At 47.3% G+C, this 12,746-nt stretch overlaps 2 protein-coding genes across 6 annotated transcripts in view; both read right to left on the reverse strand.

The window, feature by feature from the left end:
- BFSP2 (beaded filament structural protein 2) overlaps nt 1-7,069 on the reverse strand; it is a 66,387-nt gene extending 59,318 nt beyond the window's left edge. Inside the window, exon 1 of the mRNA XM_025376121.1 lies at nt 6,449-7,069. Within this exon, the coding sequence (XP_025231906.1) occupies nt 6,449-6,937 (489 nt within the window). The 5' untranslated portion in view covers nt 6,938-7,069. The remainder of the gene's footprint in view (nt 1-6,448) is intronic.
- Nucleotides 7,070-9,242: 2,173 nt separating this feature from the next.
- Nucleotides 9,243-12,746, reverse strand: part of TMEM108 (transmembrane protein 108) — a 329,320-nt gene continuing 325,816 nt past the window's right edge. For all 5 annotated transcript variants that reach the window (XM_025375579.1, XM_025375578.1, XM_025375582.1 and 2 more), the window contains one exon: nt 9,243-11,142. In XM_025375579.1, the coding sequence (XP_025231364.1) occupies nt 11,020-11,142 (123 nt within the window). In that variant the 3' untranslated portion in view covers nt 9,243-11,019. The remainder of the gene's footprint in view (nt 11,143-12,746) is intronic.

The following is a 12,746-nucleotide window of genomic DNA, read 5'->3' on the forward strand; positions in this document are numbered from 1 at the left end:
CATTCTTAATTTCTGTGGAAGGCCTAGTGTTTCCTTCTTAGAGATATTTTGTCATGTCAGAGGAAGTCTCTAATCATTCTCATTATTCAGATGAGAAACTGAGATGTAGAGATCAATGAAGACCTTGCTCAAGGTCATGCAGTTGGTAAGTGGCAAGTGGTAAGGCTAGGGGCTGTCTGGCTTCAAAATCCCCAGTCTGTGTATCACATCTAGTTTTCCCTAGTTTCCATGGAAAACTGACCCCACCCCCTGTCTTCCATTTCTCAACATGGAACTCACATTTTAAGAGATCTTAAGAGATTTAAGAGTGGCCGAGTGTGGTGTATGAGAGGGGCATGGAAAGAGGCCCTGAGTGCCAAGCCCTAGTCTCCCTCCGTTTTCTTCAGCAGTTCTCTTGCTTTCCAGAAACATTCGACTTAGAAAATAGCCTCCCGGAAACCAGAAACCACCTTTCTTAGAAAGCAGCTTAGTGACTGGCCGGGCGCGGTGGCTCATGCCTGTAATCCCAATACTTTGGCAGGGCAAGGCGGTGGATCACGAGGTCAGGAGTTCGAGACCAGCCTGGCCAACATGGTGAAACCCTGTCTCTACTAAAAATACAAAAAAATTAGCTGGGTATGGTGGTGGGCACCTGTAATCCCAATTACTTGGGAGGCTGAGGCAGGAGAATTGCTTGAACCCGGGAGGCGGAGGTTGCAGTGAGCCGAGATTGTGCCACAACCTGGGCAACAGAGTGAGACTCCATCTCAAAAAAACAAAACAAAACAAAACAACAAAGCAGCTTAGTGGCCACCTGTGTTATATGAACAAGACCCTTGAGAAGCAGGCTCATGCCTCCTTCTCCCCATGTCCCATCAAAATACTTCTTCCGATCATCTACCTCACTCTTCCTAAGAGGAATGAATCTCTCTAATGGACTTTTCTCTGGTAGCTACATTTCTAACCATACTGTAGTGTCCCTTATAGCTTGGCTGACAGAGAAAATGCCCCACTAGCCCGCTCTGACCAAACAAATTGCATTTATTAAGAAACAGGCTGAGTGACTTTGTCTTGGGGAAATGTGTTCAGGCCTTTGCAGATTATGATTCTGCCCCCATCGCCTACTTTCAGGGATACCAGGTTGTGAATCATGAACGACAAACCCTGTTGCCTTTCTTTATACTCAGTGGAGAAGGATTAGTTCTTGTTTCTTTTTCTAAAAAGAAAGCCTTCTAGGACCACAAGTTCTGTGGGAGAGAAACCTGGCCCAGATCTGGATTGCCCGAGTTTCCAGCATGTTCTTCAAATAGGCAGATTCCCTGAGTGTGGGCTCTCTCTATGCAAGGGACAGAAAGAGGGGCTGTGAACAGCAGGAAAAAGAGTCAAATCAGGTCCATTTTAAACTCTAATCCTGTTGCCTTTCAACAATTTTGATTTCCCATTTCCTCCAGCTGACAGCCTTATCCTTTGGAGGTGTAAGCTGCAGTTTTCTCCCATGGAGACCTAGACTAATGTCCTGGCTCCTTAACTTAGAACCTCTGCGCTCCCCTTTCTTCCTCAGGCAGCTCCATTCTCCCCCTGGACTCAGCTGTTCCTTTTGTTTTGACACTCGGTCTCTGAGGGCTGCTCCTCTGTCCCCACTCTCCTTTCATCTGCAGCTCCGAGGCACAAGGCTGCCTCATCCCAAGCTTGTGTTTGCCCTATCTGAGGATGAAAGGGCCTGATGTTGCCACCAGAGCCTATTGTCAGCATCCTTCACTTGGTAAGAAAAGTCAGGAGCACAGAGCAAGGCTGGAGAGGGAAATGGCCCAGGTCTTCCTCAGCCTCTGTAGTTGCCACTGGTTTTTCTGTCTGTTTTCACCACTTAGCAGAAGAGGCTTGGAGGTTCTAACCCAACCAAGGAGTGGGAAGAGAGAGGTTTGGAATTGAAATGGAACTTCATGTGCATGAACGCTAACCAGGACCAGCTGTATCATTTGTGGATCCCAGTGCAAAATGTGGGGCCCCCTGTTCAAAGAGCAGGAACAAAATGCGATTTAAGTTACTCAAATATAATGCTTTTTCCTTTCTTCTGTCATGTTTCAACTTGTTATGGTAATTTTTATCTGCTATTTAATTTTCCAATCCCTGGGGCATGGGGATGCTTATACAGACCTTTATAGGCATCCAGAGGCCTCGCGCCATGATTCTGGGCATGTGCGCACCCCACCAATGGCTGCGGCACCTTTCTTACTGGCCACTGGGCCGATGTGCCATGTCCTGCTGGTAGGGATGGGGTGATAACCCCCAAGGATATTACGACTTCAGTGCCACCTGTAGATACCTGGGTCGGGGGCGGGCAAGAGGCTTGTCCTCTCCCTCCAGTTGCTGCCACCCAGGGGCGTGGAGCAGGTATCAGAAGGGCATCCCAGGGGCAGAGGGGTGGGCCAAAAACACGTTGTAGGGAGACAGAGGGAGGTAGGACCATTCAAGAGCCCCTGGTCCATGCTCCATTGTCCCACCAGACTTCACTTTCAAAACACAAATTCAAAGATAAAACTATTGGCTGGGCACGGTGCCTCATACCTATAATCCCAGCCCTTTGGAAGGCCCAGGCAGGAGGATCTCTTGAGGCCAGGAGCTTGAGGTTGCAGTGATCTCTGATGGCGTCGCTGCACTCCAGTGCAGGGCCCGATGAGACTTCACTGGTGGTGCACCCGTGGAGCCAACCCTGGCCGCAAACTTACATAGTGATAAGGATGGAGAAGATTCCCCTCCCCGGGACGGCCTTCCTGCTTCTGCCGTGGTGCGAGCCCTAGTTTTGTGTTGCTTTCCATGATGCGGCTCTCTGCACAGTGACAGCAATGGTTTCCCTCCCCCGGCTTCTCTTCCTGGTTTTTCTGAAAACCTGTCTTTGTCTCCTCTTGGTGGGGATAAGACAGGCTGTGGGGAGATTCCAGGGGACAGGGGCCCCCACTCCCCAGAATGGCCCCAGGAGCTTTCTGTGTCAGCTGGGGTGGTGGCGGTGGGGAGGAGAGCCCATCTCCTTTCCAGCTCTTTCATCCACCTCTGAAAAGCAGGGGTAAATGTTGTTTCCCAAACATTTATGGAAATTGTTGCTCTGAACTTTCCCCACTGCTTGCTCCAGCCTGATCCAAGAAAGTGCCACCGAAATGGACATCCCCACCCTGCTCTTGAGTGACTGAGGCCCCTCTTGGATTCTCTGTTTGGGGCCCAGGCTAAGGAGGTTGAATTTCTCTCTAGGTGCCAACTCGGGGCTCAGTTGCTGAGAGCTTGCTCTGAGGCCTCAGGCCCTGCATGAGGGCACCTGAGCATGGAACTGGGCTTCTGGACGAGGAGGAGTTCTACGGACAAGGTGGGGAAGAGGCGGCTGCAGGTGGAGAAACGGGAGAGATAAGGGGTGCTGTGAGGAGCACGGAACACCAGAGCCCAGAGTCTGGAAAGGTGGGTATGAAGCCCCAGCCAGAAAGGCCTAAGTGAGGGCAGAGGGAGAGAGCTCTGGATTTCTGGAGCCCAGGACCGCAGAGTGGCTGCCTCTGACCCCAGGTGAGACGAAGGCAGCACTTTGTGAAACGACTGGGCTGGGAGGTGGCCTTTCCTCTAGGCCTGGAAAGGGGTGGGGGCCTAGTGGGGGCCTCCTGCAGTTCTGCGAGGCCAGATTGACTGAAAAAATAACTAGTATTTCTCAATTATGGAGTTTTCTTTTGTTCTTCTTTTTTTTTTTTTTTTTTTTTTTTTTTTGAGACGGAGTCTCGCTCTGTAGCCCAGGCTGGAGTGCAGTGGCCAGATCTCAGCTCACTGCAAGCTCCGCCTCCCGGGTTCACGCCATTCTCCGGCCTCAGCCTCCCGAGTAGCTGGGACTACAGGCGCCCGCCACCTCGCCCGGCTAGTTTTTGTATTTCTTAGTAGAGACGGGGTTTCACCGTGTTAGCCAGGATGGTCTCGATCTCCTGACCTCGTGATCCGCCCATCTCAGCCTCCCAAAGTGCTGGAATTACAGGCTTGAGCCACCGCGCCCGGCCTCTTTTGTTCTTCTTAATGGAATAGAGCTTAATATGGTTGAAAGGCTGGGCTGTGCAATATAGAAATAGTAACTCCAGGTCGGGCACAGTGACTCACTCCTGTAATCCCAGCACTCTGGGAGGCAGAGGCGGGTGGATCACCTGAGGTCAGGAGTTCGAAACCAGCCTGGTCAACATGGTGCAACCCCATCTCCATTAAATGTACACAAAAATTAGCTGGGCATGGTGGCATGCACCTGTAATCCCAGCTACTCGGGAGGCTGAGGCAGGAGAATCGCTTGAACCCGGGAGGCGGAGGTTACAGTGAGTCAAGATCACACCACAGCACTCCAGCCTGGGTGACAGAACGAGACTCCATCTCAAAAAAAAAAAAGAAAAAAAAGAAAAAGAAAAAAAAAGAAATAATAACTCCATTTTATCAATTGGTCTAATTTCAAGGCCATGAATTTTTTAAAAAAGAAGAAAAAGAGAACTTTATTCATACCCAGGACCTCATTTACAATCACTGAAGAGGAAAGTGAGCCCATGTGGGACCCTGGCCCTCAGCTACAGAGGTCGCGTGTCTTGGTGTGTGGCTGCGGCGCTCACAGGATTTTAGAGCTTCCTAGTCTGTACTCTACCTGTAGGCAGGAGCCAGTCATCTTATTTGTCTGTGGATTTGCAGGAATAGCTAAGCATTATTATACCCATTTTGTAGATAATGAAACTGAGGCCCAGAGAAGTCAGTACATTGCAAAGGCTCTTGTAGCTATCTGGAGCCAGAGCAAGTCGGTATCTATTGAGTATAAACTAAGTTTTGTGGCCCTACTTTTTAACCTAGCCATTGGGACACCTGATTTCTCCTGAGAAGTCTGTGTGGCATCTGAGTGCAAGCGATTGTCCAGCAGATGCTGACATATTGGAGTATCTAGGGATGTTCTGGTGGTTGTTATGGCACAATATTTGGACAGTTGTGAAGACTCCTGGAGGAATGGCTGCCTCTTAGATTTGACAGGCATTAAGGCCCTGGACTATTCTAAGATGGCTCTCCCTCACAGCCCAGATGGATGCAAGCAGAACAGCAGCACCAGGGGGAGAGCCTGAGAGGATGGTGCTGCTCATCATGCACTCTGTGCTGTCAGTGGGCACTGAGAGCAGTGCAGGAGAAGCATCCTGGGACGAAATGGGGGGCAGGAAGGGCAAATGGGGAGTCCCTGTGTGCACCTGCTTAGCATCCCCCAGCTACACACAAATAAAATTTTGTGACTTCCTTTTGGGAGGCTGCATACTGGACTCCAGGGGGCCAAGGGTCTGAGTTGGCAGTCCCTGGTGGGTTAGAGACTGATTTTGCTCAGAGTGATCCCAAGACCAGCATCTGGAGAGAAAGAGGAGGAGAGAAGCCAACCATCCACAGAGAGACCAGCTGAGAGGTGCAATGCTGGCTGGAGTCCCAGCATTAGAACTACAGGCTGCAGGCCAGACATGATGGATGAGCTCCAGACTCTGCAGAAATCACCCTGGAGAGTGGGAAACGCAGGGCTGACCAAGCAAGGAAGAAAGATGAAACCTCTGCATCCTTCCCTGTCCAATAAGATGGCCATTAGCTACCCGTGGCTGTTTACATTTAAATTAATGAAAATTAGATAAAACAAAAACGCAATTCCTCAGTCTCATTAACCACATTTCAAGTGCTTGATAGCTATATCTGGCTAGTGGCTGCCAGATTGGACAGTGTAGATATAAGATATTAATATTTCCATCATGCAGAAAGTTCTACTTGAATGTAAATTATCTCATTCATATATTTTGTATTGATTACATGTTGAAATAACATTCTGGACATATAGAGTTAAGTAAGCTATACTATTAACTTCACCTGCTTCTTTTTACTTGTTTTACTGTGGGTAATAGAAACTTGTTGATTACCAATGTACCTCACATTTCTATTGAACAGCGTGGTTATAGGTGGATACAGGAACACATCTCCATTTATTCATTGTTCTTAATACCACATCCATCCAATGGTATTTGACTGGATAATAACTGTAAAAATCCCTTCTCAACAGTAAAGGTGACTGAGGCAGCTCAGGGTAATGGGGCAAATGCAACTTTGAAGGCACAAAAATTCAGATTCAAATCTCATCTTCATCCCTCTACTAGCTTTGAAGTCTTGGGAAAATTACATGCCTCAGTTTCTCATCTGAAAAGTGCAATCAATGAATGATCCGCTGCATAGCATGTCTTTGAATTGTAAAGAAGACAATGGATAGTGCACGTATGGGGGCTAGCGTGGGCTCCTGGTAAACCTTGGTAAAAAGGAGCATTGTTGTTATCATGAACATTTTAAGTGTGAAAGTGTAGGGCATTATGGTCAGTTTCTCTGGCCTCAGCCTACTCACAACCTTACTCCTGCCCTCAGCAGCCCTCCCAGCCCTCTGCAAAGCCCTTGGCACAGCCTGGACACTTACCTGCTGGCAGCTGCTGGCCCAGGAAGCCCGTAGGGCACCCCAATTTCCCGAGCGCGTGGCCTTGCTCTCCAGGTGCATCCGCAGTTGTGTTTCCAGCTCCTGACTGACTTGTTCAAGGGCATGCACTTTGGCCATATATTCCACCAGGCAGCCCCCTAGGTCCTCAACAGCACCATGGTCCCTCTCCAAACCTGGAGCCGGCACTGTGGCCAGGCCTGAGCTCCGCAGGCCCTGAAGGAAGACACTGCTGATGCCGAGGGCCCGGCGGGTCACACGGGCACCCAGGCCACCTATGCATCCACTGGGTGCTGTTCCTACATAGACCCCAGGTGCTCGGACAAGGCCACTCATGGCATTGGTCCTGGAGGCTGGGGGGCTATCCAGGGAGGATGATGACCGTGGCCCCCTGAAGGATGCCCTGCGCCTCTGGAGGGGCATGCTGGAGCTGGCACTGGGGGGCAAGTCCACTACTACTCGCCTCTCGCTCATCACCCCTTCTGCCTCTGTGGTGCCCAGTGGGTTTACAGAGTCCAGTGGCTTTTGGTTTACAGCCCCAGCATCCCTGTGGCCTGGTCACGGGCCTCTCTGGAATCTCCCCTATCCCCGGGGCTGCTTTGTCTGCTGTCTTCCATGAGTTTCCATCATTCACTGAGCTGAAAGAGAAGAGGGCACTGCCCAGGGCTGTGTGCAGAGAGGCACTCATGCGTTCTTTGATGCAGGGTCATGTGCCCAACCTCCCAGATTCTTCTGCTGGTGGTGGGGGAGGCTGGATCAGTGCAGGCTGTGGGGGTAGACCATTTGGGTTTGTACATTTTACTACCTAAGAGTGGGCAAGGCAGGCATCAGGCAACCCCATTTTACAGATGAGTAAACTGAGGCTCAAGGACCTCAGATCACAAGTGTGGTGATCACTTGCCCCAGACCTCAAATTACAAGCTAGGACTCAATCTAGCTATTTTGGGGCTTTCTACATCCCCATGTGTACTGGCACATGTGAATGTGAACGTATGTCCACACAGGCAATGGAGGATGAAAAGTGTCAGGAGGCAGCTCCAGGGACCCAAGAGAAAAGACTTGCCTACGGTTTCCTCTCCCAGTCCTGACAGCAGCTTCAGGTCCTTGCCTCGCCTCTCTCCTTTCCTCCTCATCTCTGTCCTCTAATGCTCTGCTGTTCATCAGCTGCTTGCTGTTGGCCAGGATGCTTCCTCCCTCTGGACCTCACTGTTTGAACATTGGCCTGAGCCTCCAACTCTCTGATGCACCAGATAAGGACCTTGGGCAAATTCAGGTCCCACGCATTATGTTCCAGCCATTCCCTACACCTCTGCTTCTCCATCTGTTGGAAAACTGAGAAAAACAACAAAGACGGTGTTTTCTGGTAAGCTCTCCAAGGGTGCCCCAAGTTAGGATATGATGACACCCCTGGGTTTTAATTACTGACCTTGGCATCCACTAAACCATCAAGGGTCACACCTCAATCCATTCTCTAGGGTCAGAAAGGTTCCTCCAGTTCCAGGATGACAACATGGACCTAAAAACCGCTGTACATAAGTTTTACCCTGGAGAAACCAGGTCACCAAACCCCAGAGCTGGATATTTTTCCAAATGCTGTAATGTAGGAATGTACCTCAGGTGAGAGAAGGAGAAGGGAGCCAACCTCTAGTGAATACCTGATCCAGCCTGGTGTGTGGATGAATCGTATAGTTTATTTCATGGAATTCTCAACTCAGCCTCAGGAGGAAGGAGGTCCAGGGTTGACAGGTACTGCCATATGGGCTGTGAACCTCACAGTTCCAAAAGTACCATATCATATGTTCTACAGTTGGCCACTATCCTCTTACATGAGGAGGACCCTGAGAACTGCAATGACTTGCCCAAGGTCCCGTGTCCAGAAAGTAGCAGAGCTGGGAGCAGACACCCTCTTCCAACCTCTGGGCCAGTGACTTACTTAGAAGCCTCCTTGTTGCCCACCACCCAGAGAGCAGGGTACCTACCCGAGATCACACAGGTAAAGGTAAAAAACCTGGTCGCCTACTAGAAGACTCTGTGTGCACTTCCTTCCTGCTGACCAGGACACTCCAACCCTTCCTTTCTTTATTGTCTTCCACTTTGTCTGTCTGAGATGGCCTGGAAGGTATTTTATAAATATCAGTGTTGGCTATTTGAGGAACAGATGAAGAACCAATCAGATTAAGTAAAGGACAGTAGTGTCCTTGTTTATTCAGACATAGCATTAATGCTGTGAACACCACCCCTGATGCACCCAGAAGGGGCAAGCGAGCCTGTGTTACAGTAACAGCCTCCTATACAGGTGACACTGACTTGGTTCTGAGGATCTGCATTATTGTGAATTCCAAGATGTATTGTCCAAGGCTGAATGAAAAGTTCAAGCTACTGATTAAGTTGTGCACAAATGTGTCATGTTTAGGTATTGTTATTCTCTACAGAATGGTGACACTCAATGGCCAGGTTAGCTTCAGACTTCTCTGGACCAAAGATATTTATATATAAATCCACTCAGCCCTGGAGGCGAGGAGAGTGAGGGGGGGATGTACTTTGACCCAGGTCCAAAGACCTGATGAAAGATAGTCTACTTTGGAGAAACTGCAAACATGTTCAAAAAGATTTTATCAAATGATAAATTGCTAATCCTATTAGCTCGTCACATACATAAAACTCACCTTACTGTTAAATCAGATTGAAAAATATGGATGGATATAAAGTGGTGTTGGTACTGCTCAAGGAAGGCTTAGAGCTTATCTTGAAAAGAGTGCAAAATGTATTAGCAACGGAATCCTCTGGCTAATAAAATAAGTTTATTTATATATACATGGTAGCTGAAATCTGTGGATAAGGAAAAATAAATCATACATCCACATATGTATATATAACATATGTATCTTTGATTACATATATTATATATAAATTTTACTTTACAAACAGATTTTTCTCTGTATACTCACACACATTGGTATATTAAATGTAACAGTTAACAGAAATATTATGGTAAGGTTAAAAAGGTAAGACAACAACACGCTAGAAAATTAACTTAGAGAAACATTTAGTTGCTTCTTTGTGGGCTGAAGAGTCTTTGAAGAGAGACAACAACCGAACTCATGTGAAGTAGGTTCATACAACATTGAGAACACACTGTCGAAGGCCATCTTTTTTTCTTTTTTCTTTTTTTAAGGAAAACGCAGAAAGAAAAAAGTCATGATAGACCACAGCAACAACACAAACATATGACCCAACATTCAAGTTCAATTCCCAATCCGACTATAAGAGCATCTATATTCAAAATATACTATCAAACTATTTTTCTTTTAGAGAAAGGAAGTGTCAAAGCAGTAATCATCTCTCTCAGCCACAATCAGGAAAAAAGAGAGAAGCAGCCACCTCTGGAAGCCCCTTGGGCATCTCTGAGGGTCTGACCCTGTTGGCCGTGCTGGACACAGCACGGGGAGGCAGCCAGCCAGCTGGGAACAAGGGGAGCAGCGGAAGCCGAGAGCTGGATGGCAAGTCCCCCGGCTGGTGCTGCGAGCAGGTTTGCAGTGCCAAGTAGGAGTATAATAATGTCTTCTCCCAAATGATTTGCTTGGATATTTTTTTTTTTTAAAGATTGCAGGAGGAAGGTTTCAAAAATTATCGCTCGACTACCTCAAAGCTTCTTAGATAAACGTATTCCTCAGGGGCACAATACCATGGCGTTTTGAGAAAACAAAGCTGAACCCCAATAAACATTTGATCCTTGAAGAAGGGCAAGCATTTTAAAGCTCCAGGGCCGGGATCAATCCTCTCCAAGAGAAAGGCACGGGTGTTTAATGCAGATGTGGGTGTTGGAGGGGATACAGGAATGGCCATAAAGGGAGCATTTTCCCACCAGGGAAAGGCAGTCCTGTTGTTAGCAGCGGAAGTAACGTTAGGGGGACACGGCCTTGGGATGCCTTGATGTCCTCCATGGATTCCTGAGGGCTCCAAGCTCCTGCCTGCCGTCCACAACTTGGATGGAATTAAACATGACATCCAATGGTGCCGTCATAAGGCTCCAGGGCACTCATCCTCAGAGGTGATGAGATGTTCCCTTTTCCTGCTCTGTGCATGAGTCTGCCGTCTTCCCCGCAGGTGGCCCAGTTCCCTTTACAGGTGTGCATATGAGAAGGGAGGAAATGGGGTCATACCACATCAAGAGGAACCAGAGCTTTAAGAATCACTCAAAGAATCATGCACTTGACCACTGTAACATTCAGCTTCTATAGGAGGTCAGTCTCTCACCTCACTTGACCAGGGTTCCTGGGATCCCCAGGTGCTCAAGAATGGTTATTAAGAGAAGCAATCGATGCAACTGCTTTGCTTAGAAATACCTTTATTTTATAAAGCCACAGATCATTCTGTAAAGTTTTTTTTTTTTAAACCACACTTGTAAAAAAGATGTTGACAATTCATAGGAAAAAAAGCTCAAAATGTTTCTCATTAAGTCAGGGTTACACAAAGGTTATATTTATAATATATATATTTGTATATTTATAATTTAGAGACGAAAAATAGGAATGGCAAAGCAATGCCTGCTGTAGTTAGATCTCAGATACTTGATCGTTTCCCACAAACAGTGTTTCTTGACAGAAGGGGTTAACAAGAACCATCCCAGTGTCTCTATAGTCGCCATTGGCTGGGGAGCGGGGCTCTGAGAGCTGGTCCTGGGAAGAGAGAGGGAGGAGATGGAGTGAGCTGGAGAAGGCTTAAGAGGTGGCCGTTCTTAAAGAAATGTACACATGGGAACATTTATTTCAGCATTGATGGCTTGGTGCACATTTTCATCATCCCTACTGCTAATGCTGAGGTGCAGAGCCCTCTGTGCCATTCTTTTAATTAATTTGTGTGTGTGTGTGTGTGTGTGCGCGCGCGCGTGTGTGTGTGTATGTATATGTGTATATTTTAATTTTTGTGCTGCTCCTTCAGATTTTTATAGCAGCTTTCAAAAAATGTTTCCTGCTTCTGGAATCACCCCAATCCCAGGCTGCCAGAGATGGTACTGTTTTCCTTGTCAAAGTCTGAGGGGGCTTGCCATGCATGACACACATACAGTGCATGGTTCACTGCACTATTGGCAAAACTTGGTCCACTTGGACCCCAGACTACTTCCTGCCTCTTTCTCACAGACTTCTGGGAAACTCCTCCATTTTTCCTTCCTGAGTGCACCTAGATTCACTCACCTTTTTCCTGCTACCCACCTGTCAGGATCTAACAGACCTCTCGAGAGGCTTCAAGGGCCAGTTCCTTCCCCCTCTGAGTCCTTCCAGAGCCTGGTCAGAATTATTGCCCCATTTCTTATAGCACTAGCGATGCTGAGCTGAATGGATCTGCACTTCTGTGTGACTGCATAATAAGTCATGGATGAAAATTTCAGTCTGTATGTTCAGTTGCAGGAGCAGAAAAGCCTAGAAATAGGCAATCCACTGCCCAGAAGGTAATCTGTATGGCTTTGGCAGGGTTTTGGTTTCACTTACCAAGGACGGCTAACATTTATGGGCTACTGAATGGCTGTACTTGGATTTGGGCCCTGGTACTAATTGAGAGAGAGAAAAAAGAAAGTCATAGCTTGTTCCAATTTAAAACAGCTAATGTCTCAGAACCTTCAAGCCATTTCCGGGCACTCACTCAACTATAGGCCTAGGTATACTGGCTCATGCCAGATTTGCTTAGAAATATCTTCATTTTAAGTAGCCACAATTAAATCTCTGAAGTTTATTTTAAAACAAAACACATGTAACAGATACTTTCTCAGGAGTACTTACTGCTCTATGAATCATAAGGTAAGAAAGGAAGAAATGCCATTGTTGATAAAATGTCTTTTCAGAAGACAAGAATTTCCTTCAGTGTCTGGAATTAGTTCAACACCTATCTAAGGGTGGATAGGCGGCCAGCTATTTAAGGAAAATAGTGGAGCACCTCAAAGGAGAGACAAAAATCCTTTTCCTCCACCATGCTTTTGGGTTCAACTGTGGAGACTGAGCTTTGGCTTGTCATTTTATAGCTTTCACAAAGCAAGTATTCACCAAAGGCAAAACCATGTGGGTATGCTTTGCTGCATAAAAAAGAGAGAGTTATTCAGGAAACAACCAAAGGAGAAGAAAAAAGAGAGAAGGAGAGAAGGACGGAGAAAAGAAGGAAGAAGAGAAAACAGGGAGAAGGAGAAGGAAGAGGAGGGAAAATAAAAAAGAATGGAAGTTTCCAAGCACCTTTTGGGCATCACAATTTTGTCTGTACAGCCCTGGATCTGAGTTTTGCTGCTTGCATCAAC

The sequence above is a fragment of the Theropithecus gelada genome, chromosome 2 (assembly GCF_003255815.1).
Source record: "Theropithecus gelada isolate Dixy chromosome 2, Tgel_1.0, whole genome shotgun sequence".
In the NCBI taxonomy this organism is placed as follows: Eukaryota; Metazoa; Chordata; class Mammalia; order Primates; family Cercopithecidae; genus Theropithecus; species Theropithecus gelada.